Genomic DNA, 22,428 nt, shown 5'->3' with positions numbered 1-22,428 from the left:
AGCAGAATATCCAAGGCTATTGTGATACTAATATCTACAGTTAGTACTAGTGGTTGTACTTATAGTTTATGTATGTGAGTGTATAGATTGGTTAGTATAGGTTGTGTGCTGGGTTTACTCGGATGGGTTGAACTTGATGGACTCTGGTCTTTTTTCAACCCTATGTAACTATGTAACTATGTAACTATGTAGATACAGTATAGTCAGCCAGTTTCCCTACTTACTGGCCAAAGTGGGCAATGTCTACCCATGATCAGTTCCTGCTAACAACTTACCTCTCACCCACAAACCCAGGCAAGCATGCACACCCCAGCTCCCCTCTCTCTTCTGTGCAATTGCTGCGGTTATAGCAGGTGATATTTTTCTTCCCATTCCCACAAATGGTGGATGGCAACCTGTTGTATCTGAAGGGACAGGAAGAGGAGAGATGTGCTCAGCAGCAGCATACACATATCAGGCTCTTTCAGCGGCAGACAGAAAGGTGACTGAATGGAATGAAGCACTGAAACAAATACTGAAACTAGAAATATATTCATTGATATTCATTTCTTTCAATTTGCAGGTATGGGATTTTTCCATATAAAGGATTTTCCTGTTATCACAATATCTATTCTCCTAAAAATCATTTAAACATAAAATAAACCCTACAGGAATGATTTGCCACCAATATGCATTCATGCAGCTTAGTTGGGATGAAGTATAATGTAATGATTAGTTATTACAGAGAAAAGGAAAGCTTCAATCACTGGGGGTGCCACCCCCTATAGACTGTTATCACTTACGTTCATTTTAATGAATAATGCCCTTTTCTTTTATCCAGAAACCCAATATTCAGAATTAAAGTACATTTTAAAGCAGAAGGAAAGGGTTAATTGGGGGGAGTGTTAAATGTTAGGTTCTAATCACTTACCTGATACTCCAGGCTGGTGCTTTGTTAGCAGCAAACTTCCCCGGCCTAGAGGAACATGCGCAGGCGTGCATTTGAGTAGAAAGACAAACTTTAAGATCATTTTTTTCACTCTACTGTGTATGAGCTGCCCGCACCCCAAAGAAAGAAGACAGAAGAAAAAGAAGATTTCTGTGGATAAGCATCTATAGAAATTCCCCCATTTGGTACAGTTTTCTGCTAACACGAGCATCAACCCAGGGTATCAGGTAAGTGATTAGAACCTAACATTTGACTCTCCTACCCCAGTGATTAACCCTTTCCTTTAAAATGTACTTTAATTCAGAACTTTCTGGATATCAGGTTTCTGGATAAAAGAAATAGACATTATTTATTAAAATGAATAAGAAATGTTTTTACCTGGAAATAGGTCTTAAAAATGTATAATAACAATATCACATTACAAAATTTTAAAAAGTTTGTTTATGATTTTGCTGTGTTTTGCATTTACAAAATTTACTGCAAGAGGTGGGGGAGGCATGTCCCCTCCTGTCCCATAATTGCACATCATTCAGATTTCCAGCCTGGCACTTATCTTGTATTTATTGTTATACTTTGTATTTATCTATTATCTTATTAACACCCTGTTTGTATTAATGTATTCTACTGTACAGCGCTTCATACATAAGTAGCGCTTTATAAATAAAGATATACATACATACATACATACTAGATGTAGAGCACAGCCATTTTAAAGGACAATATACACTGTATCAGTTCCGATGTGCAAGTTAGGGAATGCCAGTGGGTGCAGGCGCTACGGATCCCTGTACTTACCATCTTTCCTATAGGCTGCCTTGCACCCACTGTTGCTATGCTCTGCACCTAGTGCTGGATTTCCAATCCGGTGCTAGATGCAGAAAGCAGCCAGACTCCAGTCACATAAAACATCTTTTTTTCCAAAAATAGCTATAAAAAAAAAAGCTATAAAAATGCATATTAAGTTTATATTTCATATCTGATTGGTATAAGTTGCCTTAAACATAGACTGTTAGTAGCGTTTAGGACACAGAGGCACATTTATAAAGATAATGTAATGGAGAACATGTACAGATTAGAGGGAAATGCTTATATTAGGACATACCAAAATCTAGGGAATGCAGAGAACAATTACATATAGCTCATGGGCTACATTCTTTATTTAGCAAAGATTATTCTTCTATTTAGGAATCTAAACTACAGGACTAAATACTATTTGCTGGAGAGTTTACCTTTGTTTATATGTAAGTTTGCATTTATTGGCATCAGTAGAAGTGGCCCTGGTAGCTCTTGTGAAGTAATCTTATCTGCTGACTAAATGTATAGTGACCTCTAGTGGGCAAATTTTTGTGAAACATTTCTTAAAGGGGACCTGTCACCCAGACATAAAAAGCTGTATATTAAAGGTCCTTTTCAAATTATGCATGAATATATGAACACATCCAAACCCATTTAAAAATCTCAGCTGTCAATTATATATTGCCTGCACCACTTGTATGCCTTAGGCATAGAGGCGGGGCAGACAATTACTTTAACTTTCCATTCAGCACCCACTTTCCCCCTCCTTCCTCACCATGTAATTGTGTAGCCAGTGCATGGGCATCAGGTCCCCCATTCTGGCACATACACAAGATTTTGGGGTGGTACAATGCTTGCCTTAATAACAGTGTTCACAAAATGGCACCTGCCTGCTTGCTGTGGTTGTGTAATTCCAAGACTAAAGCAAGATAAATATAATTTATATAATGCAAGTAAAGCTTATTTTTCTTAACAAACACAAAAGAATTCAGAATTATTTCTTAGGGTGATAGGTGCTCTTTAATTCACTCCTCTCCATGCAGAGTGTGCTTTCTGCTCTGCAGTGTGTTTTGGAGTTGCACTTCCTCTGTTCTGCAGGCTGGGATCTGCACTCAGCATTGCTCCCTAGGCTTTTCTGCCCACCCCCCTAGTTCCATATCTGCACAAGAGCCTTGTATATTCTGCAAATTATATCTTTATAAAGAGTGCATAGTGATGTCATTTACGTCACTTGACTCATTGAAACTTGTGTTTTATAATAAATAATGTACCCCCTGTTGTAAAATATGAAGACATTAGAATTCATATCAGAGTTCCATGACCTGTATAAAAGCACTCTGTGCACTTATATGGTCATGGAGACTTATAATATCCTTACAATAGGGGGTACATTAGTCGCTATATATATAAAGAAATATAAATGGCTGTTCTATAAACAGAACCTCTAATGTGGTTTTTCAAAGACTGGGGGGGGCACTAAAGTTATGATAGTAGAAGAGGATACATACATTCTTACCAAGTTGAGAGATGATGCTTCAGATGGTGAGGACACACTGTGAAGGACAATAAGAATGAGGGAGCAGTTGGGTTAATACAGGCAGATGGATGGGCCTTTCAACCCAGCGGATGAGAAAAATACAGCACAGTACAGTAAGGAGATGGAAATAACACAGACTAGAAGTAGAAGAGATCTTCCTTCCTCCTCACCTGCACAGTACTCCAGTGACATTCGCTGGGCACAGACAGGAGTACCCATACGCTTGACCAATGCAGGTGGCGCCGGTAGCACACTGGTGATCCTGGCAGTTGTGAATATCACAGTTAATCCCAGAATAACCAACCTGACACTTACATAAGTATCCTGTGATAGTATCAGTGCAGTTACCATGCAGACAAGGGCTGGAGTGACATTTATTGGTATATGTTTCACAGAAGGCTCCAGTTCTTCCGGGGGGGCATGTACATATGGGGTGGGTAAAACCCCCACGACAGTTGTCTCCATGCATGCAGTGTTGGGAAACACAGGATTCTGAGCTCAGGCAGTCAATGCCAACACTCACGGCTGAGACCCTAATAAACTGCTCTTTCTGTGGCCTAGTCACTTGGTAATCGTCATCGCCGAAATACGACAGGTATATTCCGCCAATCTGCACCATACCCAGGCACCCAAGGAAGTGCAGATTCCCATCTTTACCGTTTATTCCTAAATAAATATCTGTCCCCTCTCGAAGAAAGTTAAGGTTTCCAGTGGGAAATAAACTGATTATGTCCATCTTCCCATCCAATGCCATTTGCCAATGTGAGGAATGAGATTCAGGAGTAGTCATTGACAGAGTGATATTGTGCCACTGGTTGTCATTCACCAGCTCTGCGCCATACAGGCTGACAGCATCAAGGCTATTGCCACTCTGCAGATGGAACAGCAGGCGGGACCTCTGAATAGCAATGGTAAGAATGTCTGGCTCTTGCTCTGCATACAGGAGAATTGACTCTGATGCTTGGGTGCGGAATTGCAGGGTCACATTGGTTAGATCTCTTGCAATTTTACCGTTGCTTCTGTACATGACTCCATGGCTAGTGCCATTGAAAACAACACTGGTTGTACCTGATAAAACAGATTGGTATGTTTAGCCATGCACAGAAATTTCTCAAAAAATAGCTTTTCTTTTTTAATTTCCTGAATAAGTAAATAACTATGAAGGGTTAGTGGTGACTGCCACAAACTTATTTCACATTAACCAGCACTATCCACAAGTAACCACAAGATGGTGCTACTTTGTTACAGTTCTAAACGAATAGCTTAGCCCAGTGGGGCTCATTTATAAAGTTTGTGTAGCGCAGAATTATTTGCACAGTGAACGTTTTTGCCCTGTTCGTATTTATATTTATAAAGATGTATAAGATTAGTGCGTTTAATGTGTGAATATAATTGTGAATTTTTATTCACAGTGTGATTGTCCTTAAGAGTTTTTAAATATGGCATAATCACAAATTGTGAATATTGATGCACACACTCTGCATTTGAATTGTACCACAACTTGGGTGCAAATTGGGAGTTTTCATTATTTTATTATCTTTATTTGCGCATAACAAACACGCACAGTGGCCATGCTCATGCAAACCTCAATCTCATTTGCGAGACATTTTTAAGGGGAAAACATGCACAAAACATCCATATGCAAATAAAATATGCACTGCGTAAACTTCATAAATGACCCCCCAATGTCTCTTTGTTTTTATTTAAAGTGAAATACAGTGAAGTGGAGAATAACACTGGCCTTACAATTCACTTTATGAACTGAGCTCATACTCTGGTACTTACATTCATACCCACTGGGCACAGTCTGGCACACAGATCCTGGGGGGCACTGGGTGAGTTGGCACCACATTAGGTCCTCACAAGCTTTTCCTGTGGTATTCGGTGGACAGCTGCAGACAAAGTCATCCCAGACAGGATAACAAATACCTCCATTGTGGCATGTGCTGGGCTGAAGGAGAACACAGGTATATCACTAAGTGCTCTCCATCTTGTCCTCCCTACCTCACCTTCCTATGACTTTCCCTTTACATCAATATATGGCTCTGCCCTTCTCCTCACTCCCTTTATATACAATAACTTTCTCCCTTGCCCTGGCACACTTCCTAGCTTCTGCCCCGACTTCATTTAATCAACACTTTCCCTTGTAATGTTTTTTTTTTTGGTCTATTTGGTGTGGGCTCCTTACATTGCATTCACTGTCACTCTTACAGCCCTGAGTCACATTGCTGACAGTAATGTTCCCAACAGTAGATGATTCTGAACTGGGAAAGAACTCCAGATGGGTCTCTGCAATCCTCAAATCTTGAACACAGCCCATAAAGTAACCTCCGTGCTTTGTGGTTTCCTTTTCATCGGCCAGTCCTCCAACATACAGGACACTGGTGGAGTGGACTCTGGTCAGGCCCATGTCTATCTGTCCCACTGACTTTAATGACACAAACATCTCCATTTTAGTTTGTGCCAGCTTCAGAGAGACGAGGTGGAAATTCCCATTATTGATGGTGTAATTTGCCTTCAGGAGAACATTACTGATTGTCTTCATTGTCACTATTCCACCATCTAATGATATTACAGAATGATAGTTAGTGCTGTTTCCCAGGGACAGCAATATTCCTGAACGGTGGCGGGTCCTAAAGAATGCAGATATAGTTATCTCTTCACTCTGATCAATATCAACTTGGAAAGCAGCATAGGATGTCTGCTGTCTTTGCCCAAATCTACCCGATTCATATTCTACAATGGAAAAAGAAACTAAGTTAGACCAGGAACAACCAAATGAAATATGTGATTTATATCCCACTGCCATCCCAGATCAGATTACATGCACAAAATGAAATACTTGTTTCCACACCAATGACACCTTCTCATTGTTCAGCAGCCCAGTCTGAAGTGAATGCACTAATGTGCTGACTGATATAAGGACACATTTTTTAAATGAAAAGCAGCGTGCAAAAAAAGGCTGCAATCTGGAATGTTTTGCACTTTGCATGCTGCATTTCACTGTATTCAAATAGCCACAGGCCTCTGTTTCAGACACGCAAGGAGGCTCAGCCCGCATTGGTTTGCGGATTGCTCAGTGGAGCAGTCAACAAATTTACATTTATTTTCTATTTTGGTTTTGATTTCTCATTTAAAAATAGACACCTATGAAATATACCTTCATCATGGATGCCTATTAAGTTAAACCATGTCTGAAATAATGACATCTTAGCAATGGGTAGTGAAGGGTTAACATATGTATGCACAATTCTAAGAAGGTCTGTGTATGTGCTACTTCAGTTGTTATGATTACCTTGACCATCTTGTCTCTGTGCAAGTAGTGTTTTGTCCTTGCTGATCTCAGCAAATATTCAAGGTTAACAAACCAAAATAAGCTTCAGCAGCTACTCTAAATGAATTCCTGTTTTCTGTAATAACTGCGAGGCATATGTGCCCACCCCATGTTACATAAGCATAATGGAATATCTTTATCTACATGTATATAATCTATCTATAATCCATCAATAAACTGGATATGTTAGGAGATTCACTACTTGTCTGTGTCTCTCTGTGCAAGTTTCCGGATCCGTATCACGTGACAGTGCACCAACAAGAGAGCCCGGGGTCCTAATAATCGGTATAACCCTAACAGGTAGCAGCAAGGACTTGATGGGGGATCTCATGAATCATGTTCAGCCCATAAAGTAGTGAGGAGGAAATGTTGGTGTCCATTTAGTGGTAGGATGGCTTTGCTTATCCCCCTTTTATGTAGGTCAGTTAAAAATTTGGACCCCCACCTGCCTTATCTAGATTGATAGGTGCTTTTGTTGTTTTGCTTTTTATCTGGTTGTTTGGTGGGTGTTACTGAGGACAGGGGTACACTCATTAGTTAGCTGGGGAATGTCTGGCAAATTATTAGTGATCTCGCCATTATCAGATCTACGTTCCTCTGCAGTGGGATCTTCATGCGTTCCAGCACAGAAGGCAGGAAGAAACAAAGGCCTGTATTTCCTATGAGATCATATCGCTGGGGGGTTCATGATTTCAGTAGGCAGTGTGAAATGTACAGCCTTGACTAAGCATGCAAGTTTATATTTTTTGGCCAAAGTGTGGTACTGGCACCTCAATGTTTGTAATATGTATTTAAAGAAATTTACACTGACCTTGTGCTCTGGCAATTATGTTTCTGTTTTGTGCACATATTCTATGGAAGGCTGGTCAGGAAGTCTCTTTTAGTGGGGAGACACATATTTAGGGCAGCCATAGAATGCAGTCGCAGAATATGTGTTCCTAGATAATGGGTTGTTCTTATAAGAACATTTTTAAGTGTGACTACTTTGTGCCCTCAAATGGCCACCTCATGTGAAGCAGGAACTTTCTGCATATAAAATGCTCAATATATGCACATAAATATACTATACAGTTATACAATATAGGAACAGCAAACAGCTGGCTTTTCTGAAAAATATTGTTTTAATGAAAATAATTTGCCTTTCTCTGCCTTTCAGGCAGGATTTACTGCAGTAACTGTTAAGCTGTGATCTAAATAGACTTGTGTGTGAAAGCGGGAGCCCTACCTGAAGAGCAGTTGCGCCCCCTGTAGGGCCTGAAGCAGTCACAGCGGTAGCCCAGCCATAGGTTGATGCACCGGCCTCTGTTCTGACACGGCTGCCTTTCACACTGGTTTCTCCTCTTGCATCCAACATCAATGTCACCCACTGTTACACTTTCATCTGTAACAAAGGCTGAATCTATTCTGAAATCCCGCAGGCAGCCCACAAACCAAGCCTGCATTTCCTCCGCATTATTAGCATCATTATTATTCTCTGCTGCTGTCCTTACCGCCGGTTCACCACCCAGCAGCATTTGCTGGAAGACAGAGTCTCTTAAATGAGTGCTTATAATGTGATCAGAGTTCACAGTACACCTTATATTGCATTGGGCATCCAGTAGTGTGAGAGTGAGCACGTCGGTGAGGGTTACTGCCACAGCATGCCACCGGTCATCACTGACATTGTGAGGCAAATGTAGCAGGCTGTTTATCTGACAGTTGACTTCAGAAGCAAGATGTATGTAACTGTTCTGTAGGTATAGTCTGACAGATGTGTTCTGGGCTCCCATGTGGAATATTACAGCTGAGGTCTGCACAGTCTGGAAACTCAGAGATATGTTGAAGAGATGATCCCCCCGGGTCTGAGAACGGTTTCTGTGTATGGGAAGGACAGACTTGCCATTGAAAGAAAAAGTGGTCTGTGCCTGGCAGCTTGGGCCTGCATAGCCTTCTGGGCACAAACAGTAATGAGAGTGTTCCCCTTCTTTTAACTGTGGAATGCAAGTGCCACCATTATGGCACCTATGACTGGCACAGCCAAAAAGGAGCTCTTTGCAGTCTCTCCCACCATAATATTTCCCTGCTACGTCTGCGTGCGTCTTGCAATGACAGGTATAGCCGCCATGAAGATTCTCACAGGTGCCTCCATTTTGACACGGTTTTGACTCACACTCATTGATATCTGTCTCACAGTGAACTCCTGTACAATAAAGAAGAAACAACAGTAATGCAGAATATTATCTCACAAACTCCTAGACTGATGATAACTAAAACACAGTAATAAGAGATTTTTTGCCAGTCATGTTGTTTAGATAGGGCTGGCTCTAAATTATATATTCCCAGAAGAATCCTCAACTAAGCAATGGCCTCACCTGTATATACAATAAATAAAGAGAGATACATCCAGATGAGCGAACAGACCATCCTCAGAGCTATCTTGTGCATAGATGGTTAGCTGTTTGTCTATGCATGTTGATACCTGGCTCCATTCACTAGATTACTCTCTTGCACAGATGCCACCTCTTGTACACTCGTCAATCCAATAAGAGGAGATTAGCCTAATAATCATTATGGCTTATGCAGTAGGCGAATGAAAAAGGCTGCGCAGGGCTTTGCTGTTGCTCGCAGTAAGGAAGATTCTAATATATACATTTATATCAGGCAGATATACTTTTAACTGGGAGCTTTAGGGACTTTTTAAAGGAATTCTTTGGTGCCTGATTTTGGCATAGTAGGATACCATGACTGAAGCAGAGACCAAAGAAGTCCCTAAAGCTCACATTTTAAAATCTACCAAATTAGCCAAAAGGTATCACCTACTACTCCTTTTGGTTTTGATCTATTGCTAACACGGTACAACACTATATACATTTATAGCACAGCTATCTGAGTGCTCAGGACACTTCACTTCTGTCGTTTTCTATCCTATTTTACAGGGGTTAGAAATAGAGGTAGGCAGTAGAGACACATATTTAGGGCGCTATGGGGGGATGTTGTTGGGGGACAGCAGTGGCAAAATGAGAGGGTAGCTGCTCTGTGGGGTGGGTAGGATTTGAGGGAGATGCTGAGGGAGAGATACTGAGCAGTGGGGGTGGGAGGAGGAGGGCAGGCCTCGATGGAGGCTTGCCCTGGGTTCACTTCTGAGTTGGCTTGGTTCTGCTACTGATAGGAAGGTATATGCTAATAGACCAGAAACACCATAGATTGTATTGACTCTATGCCTACCTGGTATAAATGCATTATAATAAAGTCAAGCTTAGAGAACTACACTAGCTTTTATTGCCCCACGCTGCATGACTGGCACGTCACTTGACTGTTTAGGCCAGTGATCCCTAACCAGTGGCTCGGGGGCAACACATTGCTCACCAACCCCTTGGATGTTGCTCTCAGTGCCCCCAAACCAGGTAATTATTTTTAAAGTCCTGACTTGGGGGCAAGTTTCGGTTGAGTAAAAACAAGATTTACTACCAAATAAAGCCCCCTGTAATCTGATAGTGTGCATAGAGGCTGCCTAATAGACAATCTTAGCCCTTATTTGGCACCTCCATGAACTTTTATGATACTTGTGTTGCTCTCCAAGTCTTTTTACATTTAACTGTGGCAAACTAAAGTTTGGGGATCCCTGGTTTAGGGAAACAATCCTGTGATGCTTCAGGCAGACTCATGAAAAGCAGTATGTATGTAAATCTTCATTTATATAGTGCTACTTATGTACCCAGCACTTTACAGCAGTCACCCGTAATCCATTTTTTAAACACAAGCCAGCAATTGTCTTCTCTACTACCATCTGTTGCTCTCTGAACACTGGGAACAACAATCTGATGTATCATCCCTCACTAGTTACTCCTCGGTAAAACATTTTCTTTATTGATCATTTTTTTACATGCCCTATAATATTGTGCTAGTTAATTTGCTAAGGGTTTTAAATAAAGCTTGTAACTGAATTTATAATTGATGCCATTTGTTTAAACAAGGGTGGTAGCTCCTTTAGCAAGGTTATTATAAGTGAGTTCTGTTGTGTGTTGTTGTACACAAGCATGATGTCTTTTTGAAGGAAGCATCATACTTGTTATGTGTTATGTGTCCTGGTGTGTCCCTCCCCCGGTTTGTCTGAGCAGCTTATACCTCGGTGTATTTTTTTTTATTATCTTGACTTTCTAATACATTATATAACCTTTAAAAAAATGAAAAAACCTTAAAATAAATCAGAGTAATTGCTGAGGGTGCTTTTCTATACACTTTTGCAATTTACACTAATGAGCTTATTTATTCTTTTTCAAGTTTGTAACATTTAGGGGCTGATTTACTTACCCACGAACGGGTCGAATGGAGTCCGATTGCGTACTTTGCGGTACTTTGCGATTTTTTCGTATGTTTTGCGATTTTTTCGGATTCTTTACGAATTTTTCGGATCCAATACGATTTTTGCGTAAAAACGCGAGTTTTCCTATCCATTACGAAAGTTGCGTAAAAAGTTGCGCATTTTGCGTAGCGTTAAAACTTACGCGAAAAGTTGCGCATTTTTCGCGTAAGTTTTAACGCTACGAAAAATGCGCAACTTTTTACGCAACTTTCGTAATGGATATGAAAAACTCGCGTTTTTATGCAAAAATCGTATTGGTAACGAAAAATTCGTACAGAATCCGAAAAAATCGCAAAACATACGAAAAAGTCGCAAAATGTTCGTTTTCAAGTCGGAACTTTTCCAATTCGGGTCGGATTCGTGGGTTAGTAAATCAGCCCCTTAGAGTTTTTTTCTCATTTGAATAAAAAAAACTCGAAAACCTCGAATTTTTTCGTTTACAAACTTGAAAAAAATTAAATTGAAAATATGGCTTGACTTTCCTAGGACAACTCCCATTGATTTCTACATGAATTAGCAAGCTTTGTGAAAACATTTATAAATTACCCAACAAAGTATACGTTTTTAATTATCTTCCAATAGAATTAATTTTGTAACAGCAGCACCACCTGCTGCCAGATTCTCTAACTGTACGGTCAGAGAGAGAGAGAGATTTGTTCAGATGGAAAACAGAACTGTTCTGATGTTGCTCTGAAAGAGATAGAAAAGGTCTTCTGAGGTTTCTGATCTCCTTTCTGAGCAGCACTGTATTCATGAGTGGAGGGAGGGTTGAGGCACATAGACAGTGGCATAACAATAGGTTACCTACTAATGAGTAGCGCTGGCTCCTTCTGAAAGCTCAGACTCAGGCACAATGCACTGAGATGGCGCCTACACACCAATATTACAGCTAAAAAAATACATTTGTTGGTTCAAGAATAAAATTTTAAATGAGTAGAGTGAATTATTTTCTATGATTCGGAAATGTTTTGTTATCTTTAAAATCTTATAATGGGAACTTAAACAATGTGGGATTTTAAAGGAGGCTTAAACTGAAAAAGTCACGCAAACACTGCTTTAAAAGGAATCTAAACCCAAAAAATGAATTGATGTAAACAATTGTCAATGAACAAGTTAAAATATATACATATTATTGTAATCTGTGATTTTAGTATGTTACATAATTTTAGATTTGCTCAGTTACTACAACTCATGTTGGTTTACAAATAAGATTGGCCTTATGTGCCTTACTCTTTATGAGCTTGCAACCACAGCTGCTAGGGTGCAGCCAAAGGAAACAAGGGTTCAGCTCAATACTGGATGTGCCATATTTAACAAACCATTAATAGTTAATGCTCTCCCTGTCTTTGCACAGACATAATTGCACACAGAAGGACAACAGAAGTGCCAGGGAACTAATTGACAGAAATATACTTGGTCTCTGCTTGAGTGTAAGCCCATAAGTCAGCACTTTAATGTTTTATCTTTCAACAATGTAATAATCAGCAAGTATGTAGTAAAGATGTGAAGTTGAAGAGCTACTGATGACTTGTTCCTAGCAATCTTCATCTTTATGTACTTTAAAAAAGTTATAAATGTCACCATGTTAGGGTCTGTATGTACAAGTGCTTGTAGTTTTTTACATACCGGTTAACCCCTTTCTGCATTTGCATATGTATCCAGCGTGTTCATTGTATGTTCCCATTGCTGGCCGAGCCAACTCTACACACTCGGAGTCAAACTGACAGGGTTGGCTGCTGCACTCACTTATATCCATCTCACACAAAGAACCTGTGTAGCCTGTGGAACAAGACACCAATATTGTGAATAAAGAAATATTATACTAAGTTGGGAGCTGACATATTAGATTTATAATTGATATTCAGCAACTAAAATGCATAGATGGAGGTTGCCTGTATGAAGTGGCGCATTAAGAGGGTGGGATTAAAACTTCTGGGGCAGTATACAGTAATCGGCATAGGTAAAAAATCTGAATTATGTAATTACAGGAAAATGCCTTTGCAGGCATTGTTACATGATTGCACATTCCCATTCACTACCCCAGAAAGGTATTTTGGATGTGTTGTCGTCTACAGGGAGTGCTATGTTCCTGCTGGCAACAAAGTGCCCTGTGTGCCATCACCCTTCAATAAAAAGCAGACAGAAACCCTCTACTTGGGGATAGTTTTCTATATATATATTTATGTTTAGTTGTGGCTAAAAATATGTCAGAAAATGTGAGTGAGTTCTTTAACCCACTCTAAAACCTGGCAAACTTTAATCCAAACCCGAAACCTTAACCTGCACTGAACCCTAACCCACAACTCGTACCTGTGTCTTCCCACTCCATTCACTACTTCTGTGTGTGCTGCTGGTTTCAAGACAGGTGGGGCAGAGCAGGAGTAAACGTCCCCAGTCTGATCTGCACCCAACCTGAACAGCAATGGTCACCCAAATTTCGACTTTTGGGTCAGCCTGCACTTCACTACCGAGCATTGATGGATCATGAATGTTTCCTGTGGTGTTGGAGGCTTTCATTAAGGCTGTGGCAAAAAAATCACTAATCTGCTATTGGAAATATCTGTGGTGGTTTTAGAGCAAGGCAGATAGGAACCTTTGTCATTTCCAAGGTGTGTATGAATGATTCCAGTATTCATTTTTTACAGGAGCAGAGGCCAGCTCCATGTTGTAACTCTGATCATTCCCAGCTACAGTCAGGCCAACAAATAAGGGAACCATTTGGGAGTTTTAACCTTGAAAGCAAGTAAGTTGCAGGTACAACTAATGAAGTAGTAGAATTCATAATGAATTGAAAGTGAGTGTAGGCTTGGCCAGAACAGGGATGACTTTGATGTAGTTGGCCAGCTTGAATATATTGCAATATAAGAACAAAAAATCCCTGTTTTGTTTAAAGAGAACGGCACTTCTTAGTAGCTTAACACAGAAAATTGATAATGGAAGAGTTAGGACCTTATTTCCTTGTAATTTTCTGCATTGCCTTCAGCCCTCTTGCTTAGCTACAACCCTGCCTGGAATTTTGGGCACTTTAAAAAGTGGCACCAGCAAAATGTATTTATGAAGATAAAACCTATTTTAGAGGCCATTATAGTTATATTAATACAAAATTTCAACTATAGAAAGAGTCTAAAATTATTAGTCCTTGCTAGACTAAAGTTTTGACTGTACAGATAGAATTGTGGCCCAGTAGCATCATGCACAGACCATAGTCCTATGAAACTGATCTAATTCTCTAGTTTGTGGTCTCAAGGCTCATAGCCAGATTCTTAGGGTTTGTTCTCTACTACTGCAGCACCTATAGTTTATCTGACAGTAAACAGCGCAGCAACAGAATATAAGGGCTCTCCAATATAGGATACTGTATGTACTTTTTTGCATGTACAAAGACCAGCAGAACATGCTGTGCCACAATAGGATCCAGCATTCTAAAGATTAACATTTTCAAGTTGATAATATAGATCCATGGCATAAAATTATGAGTTAATTAGTGCAATGATTAAGGGTGGTAGAACCTGAAACACATAAGGCAATGAAGACTCTGATGTTTTTAAGCTGCGCAAATAAAGAATAATTTTTATTGGAAGATTGGCTGCTGTTCTGTACAATTGTTTTTAATTAACGAAAAGCAATTACCTGGCAAACAAAGGCATGTAAACTTGGCAGAACCTTCCAGGCAAGTGGCATTATTGTGACAGGGCTTGTACTCGCACATTGACACAGGCATCTCACAGTGCATACCGATGAACCCCACCATGTTACATTCACATGTGTACCTGTAGAACAGTTACAGAAATAAGGGGCATGCAGTGCCTGGGCATTTTACACATTTTATTAGGATTGGGGCAAGTTGCAGTATATAAGCTGTTCGACTCACCCGTTGTCTCCATCGATGCAGAGTCCCCCATTAAGGCACGGATAGCTGGCACACTCATCAATATTGAACTGGCACAGGTCACCTTCAAACCCAGGAGGACAGGTACAATTGAAAGAGCCAATGAAATCATGACATGTAGCCCCATTCAGGCACGGCTGTGATGCACACTCATCAGCTTCCAGCTCACAGTCTCTACCTTGTAAAGAAAGATGGCAAATTAAAATGCCTCATATGCCCATTACTACCGAGATTTATTCACAACATACTTCCCCTGATAGTAATGTATCTTCTTCACTTCTTTTCTAAAGAGCATTGCCATAAATTGTTTTTCTAATATGATGCTCTGGCAGCAGCTCATTGTTTTTTCTCACAGTTAATTGCTTCCAGTTACTTCTGTAAAAATATTTTTGGTCTTAATTCTTAAGAAGAAAAATGTATTTTCGGTTTTTAGTAGGGGTGTATTGATGAACTGAATGCATAAAAACATAGATGGGAATGGAATGCCTGCAAATCAGACCATTAAATGCAAACTATGTATAATATTTTGATTGCTTTGATACATTAAAATACACAATATGTATAGTGTGAGGCACTGGACATAATTATATTAATGAGCATCATCATCCTATATATCTGTATATATTTGTCTGAGAAAGTAAACACAGGGGATCTGTCAGCTTAAGAAATTACTCCAAATACTTTTCTATAATGTTAGTTGAGCAAAATAAACTTTACTTACACTAATGTATAAAGCTTGTTCAGTCTTGGAATTCCTAATCAAAGAATCCAGGCAGGTGCCATTTTGTGTTATTTAGGCAAGTCTTGTATCACCCCAAAATCTTGTACAGGTATAGGACCCATTATCCAGAATGCTCGGGACCAAGGGTATTCTGGATAAGGGGGTCTTTTATGTAATTTGGATCTCCATACCTTAAGTCTAATAAAAATCAATAAACCATTAATCTGACAAAATAGGATTGTTTTGCCTCCAATAAGGATTATTTATATCTTAGTTGGGATCAAGTACAAGGTACTGTTTTATTATTACAGAGAAAAAGGAAATCCATTTTAAAAATCTGAATTATTTGATTAAAATTGAGTCTATGTGAGACAGGCTTTCTGTAATTCGGAGCTTTCTGGATAATGGGTTTCCGAATAAGGGATCCCATACCTGTAAATGCCAGAATAGGGGACCTGATGCCCATGCCGATGCACGGCTACACAATTATAGACTGTAAGGACAGAGGGGGAATGTGAAGAGTTTAGTGACCTGAGAAGTGCTGAATGGAAAGTGAAAGGCGACAGGCCCACATTAAAATTACATATTTTTTATTAAGCCTTTTAATTATTAATTATTTGAATTATTAAATAAAGGGGTGTTTTATATTGTTTGGTGCAGATGTTTCTTTCAGTTAGGGGCATCCATTTTAAGGGAATATGTAGCATTTTGCAAAACATTCCTTCAATGAAAGATCATTAATAAACTTGCTATGTCTCTTTGCAAGGTCTCTATATTGCTGCAAGGAAATAAAGCTACAGGCATGCTACTGAGATATCACATGGTAAGTGCTAATTTATACTACTGATATCCTCTGACTGAATGTGAACCAACTAAGGGAGACATAGAGCTATAACTTGCATCACTGCAATCAGATGCAATCAGATAATCACTGTTTGGTTGCTATAGGTTACTGCCCAAGTGCAAATTTGCCCATTGTTAATAAAAGGGCCCCAATGTTCACAAAAGTTGCACAAAAGAAGATTTCTATACATACAGCCTACAAACAATTACAGGGATTTTTGCACAACTTCAGAAAGCTGAAGCGATGCATAGGCCTTTCCACCAGCTACTCCTAGGGGCCTATTCATTGAGTCCGAATGCTAAAAATTCATATTTTTTCAAAGTTTTATAACTATGCGTATAATCTGCATTTTTTTCATTAATTTCCGCAACCTTTTTGTACTTTGCGACAATTTGTGCGACAAAATCGTATTTGTCTCAACGAGTTCGAAAGTTTCGGATTCATTCAAGCTTCAGTATCGTGACTTTCCTTTGGCCAGGCTGGAGCTGCAGAGTGCCATTGAGTCCAATGGGAGGCTTCCAAAATCATGCACAATCGTACTTTTAAATGTCCGAAATTTGGACTTTGATAAATGGGCCCCCTATTGTTGACAGTGAAAAGTCATTTTGTAGTGGTTAGTCGCCCCCAGTAGCAGAGATCTATTGCGGGCAATTAACTTGCTCTGTGGAACTTACTTTTTTTCTCTCCACTCTCGTCTCTGGGTCTATCTTTGTCTGTATGTGTCTCTCTTTTGATATTGTGTAAAATATCTGTGTACCTGGCTATTTTATGTATGAACCTCCATTATTACTTGTACTGACTTTTTAAATTGCATCTTAATAGTAGATATAAAAACCTACAAGTCCCCATATAGCTAAACATAGCTGTCTTTGCTTATCCCGGTGCTGTGTATTGTTTCACATTTGAGATACTTTTAGAGCTCACTATAACGTCTCCCTAGGGACCCTTTTATGGGCCCATAAAAATAACACTATATCAGCACTGATTCACCCTGGATATAAAACAAAATACAGATTACTCCAGATAACATTTTACATCTTAGATTTATAACCATCGGGGGAGCTTCTAATCCTCAGTTACAGTTTTACCCTTATTTGTGTGTGTTTTCTATGGAAGCATATAACACTGATTATCCCTAAAACTACATTTACAAATAACTTTAAAACCATGGAAAATGTTTCACTATGTATATTGGAAAGTAGCTTAGAACTACTGTTTCTTTTATTATGCAAAAAGCAGGCCCACAAGATATTCTTCTGCTATGTTATTCCTCCCATGTCTATAGTGATTTAGATAAATATCGATACATAAATATATATATATATATATATATAGATATAGATATGGAGGCTGCCGGCACTCACGAAACCAAAAACTAGGATTGCCTGGGTGCAGAGTTCAGCAAAAGAATACAAGAAAAAACTTGGAAGCCGCACTCGCAGGTCTATATATATATATACATACAATACAAAGTCTTAAGATATGCAGTTTAAGTTCCCTGGAACACACAAAGAAACTATATTATTTATTACAAAGTCGTACCTGTGTACTGTGGTGGGCACATGCAGGTGTACTTCCCAATCTGGTTCAGACATATGGCCCCATGGTGGCAGGGTTGAGATATACATTCATCCACCTCAATGTCACACAGGGGCCCCTGGAAGCCAGGAACACAATAACAAGCATATTCATCCCTGCGGTTCCTGCACACAGCTCCATTTTGGCAGGGATTCCAAAGGCACTCATCTTCCGGTGTCTCGCAGAGTTTTCCCTTGTATCCCGCAGTGCAAGTACAAATGAAACCATCAATACCAACATAGCATTCACCTCCATTGCCACAAGGGTTCCTGGAGCATCTTTTCAGATGGATATCACATTTCTCTCCTGTGAACCCCACTGGACACTGGCACACATATGTCTGTGTAACAAAAGAAATAACCTGGCACTTGGCATTCCGTGAACATGGGTTTGAGAGGCAAGGATCTTTGGTACCAATGCAATCCTCAGTTGAAGAACATGACAGGTTTCCGTTGCATTGAGGAGAGGAACACTGAGCTTCAATATCCACACACAGAGTCACTTTAAAAATAAATAAAAGGACAAATTACCATTTACAGGAGCCTGATCAACACAATATATGATGCAGAGAGCAAGGAGATCTATAAGAGGAAGTCATTATATTCATGACTGGTATGATTCAGAAAATGACGTTTAGAAATGGCACTAATACATACTGCAACAATGCCTCCATGATCCGATATGGGACCTGTTATCCAGAATGCTCTGGAACTGGGGTTTTCCTGATAAGGAATCTTTCTATAATTTGGATCACCATAGTCTACTAAAAAAACATTTAAACATTAAATAAACCCAATAGGATTATTTTGCTTTCAATAAGGATTTACTTTATTTTAGCTGGGATAAATAATTTTTCATTTACATGGAGACTATGAGAGATAGCCTTTCCATAATTTAAAGCTTTCTGGGTAATGGGAGTTCTAAATATAAAGCAATGTTGTGAATGCAAAGTCCATGGTTTATCAGTTGAAAGCTCATCCAAGTAAGGATAAACAGAAATATTAATATACAGTATGGGATCCGTTATCTAGAACCTGATTTCCAGAATTACAGGAAGGCCATCTCCCATTGGTCCCATTTTAATCAAATAACTATATGAAACTAAAAATGATTTCCTTCTTCTTTGCAATAATAAAATAGTACCTTGTACTTGATCCCAACTAAGATATAATTAATCCTTATTGGGGGCAAAACAATCCTTCCTGGTTGTCCTAACTTTTTACCTCTGGTCACTACCCTGCTCAGATGTATTATACTGAGAGGTGTCTCTACTTTGTTATCAACACCTCCAGTTTTTGAAAATGTATGCATTTGCAGAGAATGAATTACTAGTAACAGATGGGGTCAGGGAATGTGGAATGTCAGGCAATGTTGAATGGTGGAAAACAATTTTAAAATACCCTCCCCAGACTGAATTTGGTTTCATTCACTTTTATCAAGTGCATGACAAAGACCAAACTAAATGTCTGAGGATTACATTTTATGCAATTGAGTTAGTTATCCATGTAGTGGTGTACTTAGATGTTACACTAATGAAATTTACATTTCTGCTTGGTAAAATTCCACAATGGATTACAGAACTACATTTCACCAACTATATTATGACTCTCTGCATTCAGACAAGGTACATCTTGATGGTGGGATTCTACTGTGAGACAACATTAGACTCTCTCCTCATGGTTTTTCTTCACCAAGGGTAGCCAAAAATAGCCATGTCAAATTTAGAGAGAAATGAAATTTGGCATTCAATAAATGTCTCTTTTAGAACAGAAAGCGCATGTGCACTTCCGACACTAGAAACGCGCCTAAATCTAAACACGGAGATGGCCCTGCCTTTAGATAAAGGACAGACTACACTCCCCACAATTCTCTTTAGAACTGCATCTCACAGTAAAACTTTCTCCTCCCCCTCTCTCCATAATACAGAATCTTTGAAAAATGCTGTGATTTCTTTCATATTATAAATACAGTGTCTTCTTCATGCAAGTGTATTGACTGCTATGATTTCTGTGGAGAATACTTTAAATGTGATATCTATCAGGCCAATAAATTAGGTTACATATTGCCATGTTGGGGTGCCTTAGTATTAACAGTAAGAAATGTAAGGGTAGGCATGCTGATATGGCACCTGATGATGATATCACTGAGCACCATGGCTGCTTTCCTGTTACTGTTACTAGGATTCTGTTATTGACCCTTGCCTGTGTGACCCTGTATGCTAGCTGCTCTGACCGTTTGCCTGGACTTTGTTAATCCTTGCTGTGCTATGCAAGATGCCCCACTATGGTTAATAGTGGTCCCTGGTTTTGTGAAAATATTTAATTGACGTGGTTTCTAGTATAGGGACTCTACAATATCTTTACTGTAGCTGTCAGTATAATGGAGGTAATAAACAGCTACAGTGTATATCAGTCTGTAACAGGAACACACAACAGTGCTGCGCAGTGTGAGATATACATATATATACAATATATAGTTATATTCACAGTTTCCCATTTCGCATTGTCCTATTAAGTCATCACATTTCTTTAACTGTATGTTCCTTTCATATGACATGCACTGTAAATATCAACTAGAGCCACATGCAGTTTTCCGCAGATCTGTTATTTTGAATGTGGTAAATACATTCATTCATTTACTGCAGTACAGCTCTATATTCCAAATTCTTCCTATTAAAGACATATTTAAATAGCTTTATTTCAGTTTCAGTGCACTAATGCCTTGAGGCTTCTACAGCATCCATTCAGTTTCCATAGAAACCTGTTGATACTAATCAAAAGCATTGCCATAGTAACCCCAGACACAAAGGCTAAACATCAGACAGTCTTATCATCGGGTACCAATCCTGTTTGCCTTATTCACAGATAAACAAGCCAACAAAAGACAAAATCCAACCAATCTCTGTTGTTACGTGCATTGAAGAAATTGTATGAAAAGACACCTCTATAACATTGTCAGCCTTTTTAACCAGCGATGGTTTGTCATTGAAAGACTAATGTCACACAAAATACTTTTCCTCTGTTGTTCTGCTTCATTGTGAATAAGATCCAGAGTTGCATTTGTAGCCACATTTGGCAACTCCTTCACAAGCACAGGGGGCCCCAAACTGATGTTCAGACTGCTGCCTATGCAGCAATATGCCAAGTGGCCTGTAACAGACTGGATTCAGCTATGGACTCACTCAGGGCTCAGCTATGCTGTTCTTTATATAAGGGGAATCATAGTGTTCACAACTATTTCCCAATTAATTACCTGAGAGGAGCGATCAGTTAGGGTGAAGACACACAGAGCTACTAGTAGCAGCTACTTGTCGTGGTTACTAAATAAGACAACAATCATTTACTGATTATTGTCTCTACATGTGTTTTAGCAGGAGCAATTCTCAATATTGTCTATAGAAGTGATCCCTGACCATTGGCACGTGAGCAACATGTTGCTCACCAACCCCTTGGATGTTGCTCCCAGTTGCCTCAAAGCAGGTGCTTATGTTTAGATTACTGGCTTGGAGGCACATTTTGGTTTCATAAAAGGTGGTGTACTGACATACTGAACCTTCTGTAGGCTGCCAGTCCACATAGGGGCTACCAAATAACCAATCACAGCCCTTATTTGGCACCCCCAAGAACATTTTTCATGTTTGTGTTGCTCCCCAACTCTCTTTACATTTGAATGTGGCTCACAAGTAAAAAAGGTTGGGGATCCCTGCTCTATAGCAAGGTATTTTCCGGAGTTTAGTAACTGTGAAAAAGTAGCTGCTGCTAGTAGTCCAGTGTGTCTTCTTCTCTATATTAGCCACTGTTTGGTCTGTAACATAGGTTAGGTGTGACCAAAGCCAAAATATCAGCTTTTGTCTGTAATATAAATGACTTATACTAATGCTGACTGCTTTTGTCATTGCTGTTAAGGCAATGCATTCATAGGCCACTGGAACTCTTAAGCAGTCTGGGAGCCATATCCACAGTTCATAATGGGCCCTTAAGTAACATTTTTGGTTCCAACCCACAACTTTATAATTTCTTGTATAAATTATAATGCAGTGGAATAGGTAGAGGCAAAGTACCTAATGTTGCATAACTGCATAACTGTAACTATATAGAGGGTAAAGGCTCACTACAATCTGTGAAATTGGGCGAGTGTTTCAATATCTGTGGTGGCCCACATTAAGTGCAGAAGGCAGTTTAACAGCCAAAATGCAGTTTTGCACAAATGAAACATCTCGTTTTAATTACCATTGTCTCTTAGAACAAAATATTTCTGCATTAATTTGGATCATGGTAAAGAATTTACAGAAACGCCATCTTCCATGCACCCTGAGATGTACAGCAGAGTTTTGGGGATTAGCAGTCGGTATTTTGTACCTTTGTTGCCCTCAGCAGGAACTTAGAGGAATAATCAGAATCTGAATTGACACATCAGAAATATCAGTTGCTTGGATTAAATTTAACAAAGCAAAACAAATG

General features: G+C 39.4%; 2 protein-coding genes across 3 annotated transcripts in view; one reads left to right on the top strand and one right to left on the bottom strand.

Annotated features, from left to right (window-relative positions):
• crb1 (crumbs 1, cell polarity complex component) overlaps window positions 1-22,428 on the bottom strand; it is a 33,327-nt gene that overhangs the window by 7,548 nt on the left and 3,351 nt on the right. Inside the window, exons 2-11 of one of the 2 annotated variants that reach the window (XM_031901029.1) lie at window positions 17,933-18,469; window positions 14,808-15,003; window positions 14,567-14,706; window positions 12,563-12,715; window positions 7,820-8,773; window positions 5,449-5,996; window positions 5,046-5,211; window positions 3,431-4,328; window positions 3,232-3,276; window positions 276-404 (exon numbers count right to left, since the gene is read on the bottom strand). In XM_031901029.1, coding sequence (XP_031756889.1) covers window positions 276-404; window positions 3,232-3,276; window positions 3,431-4,328; window positions 5,046-5,211; window positions 5,449-5,996; window positions 7,820-8,773; window positions 12,563-12,715; window positions 14,567-14,706; window positions 14,808-15,003; window positions 17,933-18,469 — 3,766 coding nt within the window. The remainder of the gene's footprint in view (window positions 1-275; window positions 405-3,231; window positions 3,277-3,430; window positions 4,329-5,045; window positions 5,212-5,448; window positions 5,997-7,819; window positions 8,774-12,562; window positions 12,716-14,566; window positions 14,707-14,807; window positions 15,004-17,932; window positions 18,470-22,428) is intronic. The other variant, XM_031901030.1, reaches the window with a different exon arrangement.
• The window catches only part of zbtb41 (zinc finger and BTB domain containing 41), a 48,430-nt gene continuing 26,998 nt past the window's right edge, over window positions 997-22,428 (top strand). The window contains exons 1-2 of the mRNA XM_031899828.1: window positions 997-1,155; window positions 16,313-16,369. The gene's annotated coding sequence lies outside the window, so the exon portion shown is untranslated. The remainder of the gene's footprint in view (window positions 1,156-16,312; window positions 16,370-22,428) is intronic.

Source organism: Xenopus tropicalis, chromosome 4, assembly GCF_000004195.4.
Source record: "Xenopus tropicalis strain Nigerian chromosome 4, UCB_Xtro_10.0, whole genome shotgun sequence".
Lineage (NCBI taxonomy): Eukaryota > Metazoa > Chordata > Amphibia > Anura > Pipidae > Xenopus > Xenopus tropicalis.
The sequence above is the reverse complement of the archived record's forward strand: the minus strand, read 5'-3'. Positions and strand labels throughout refer to the sequence as shown.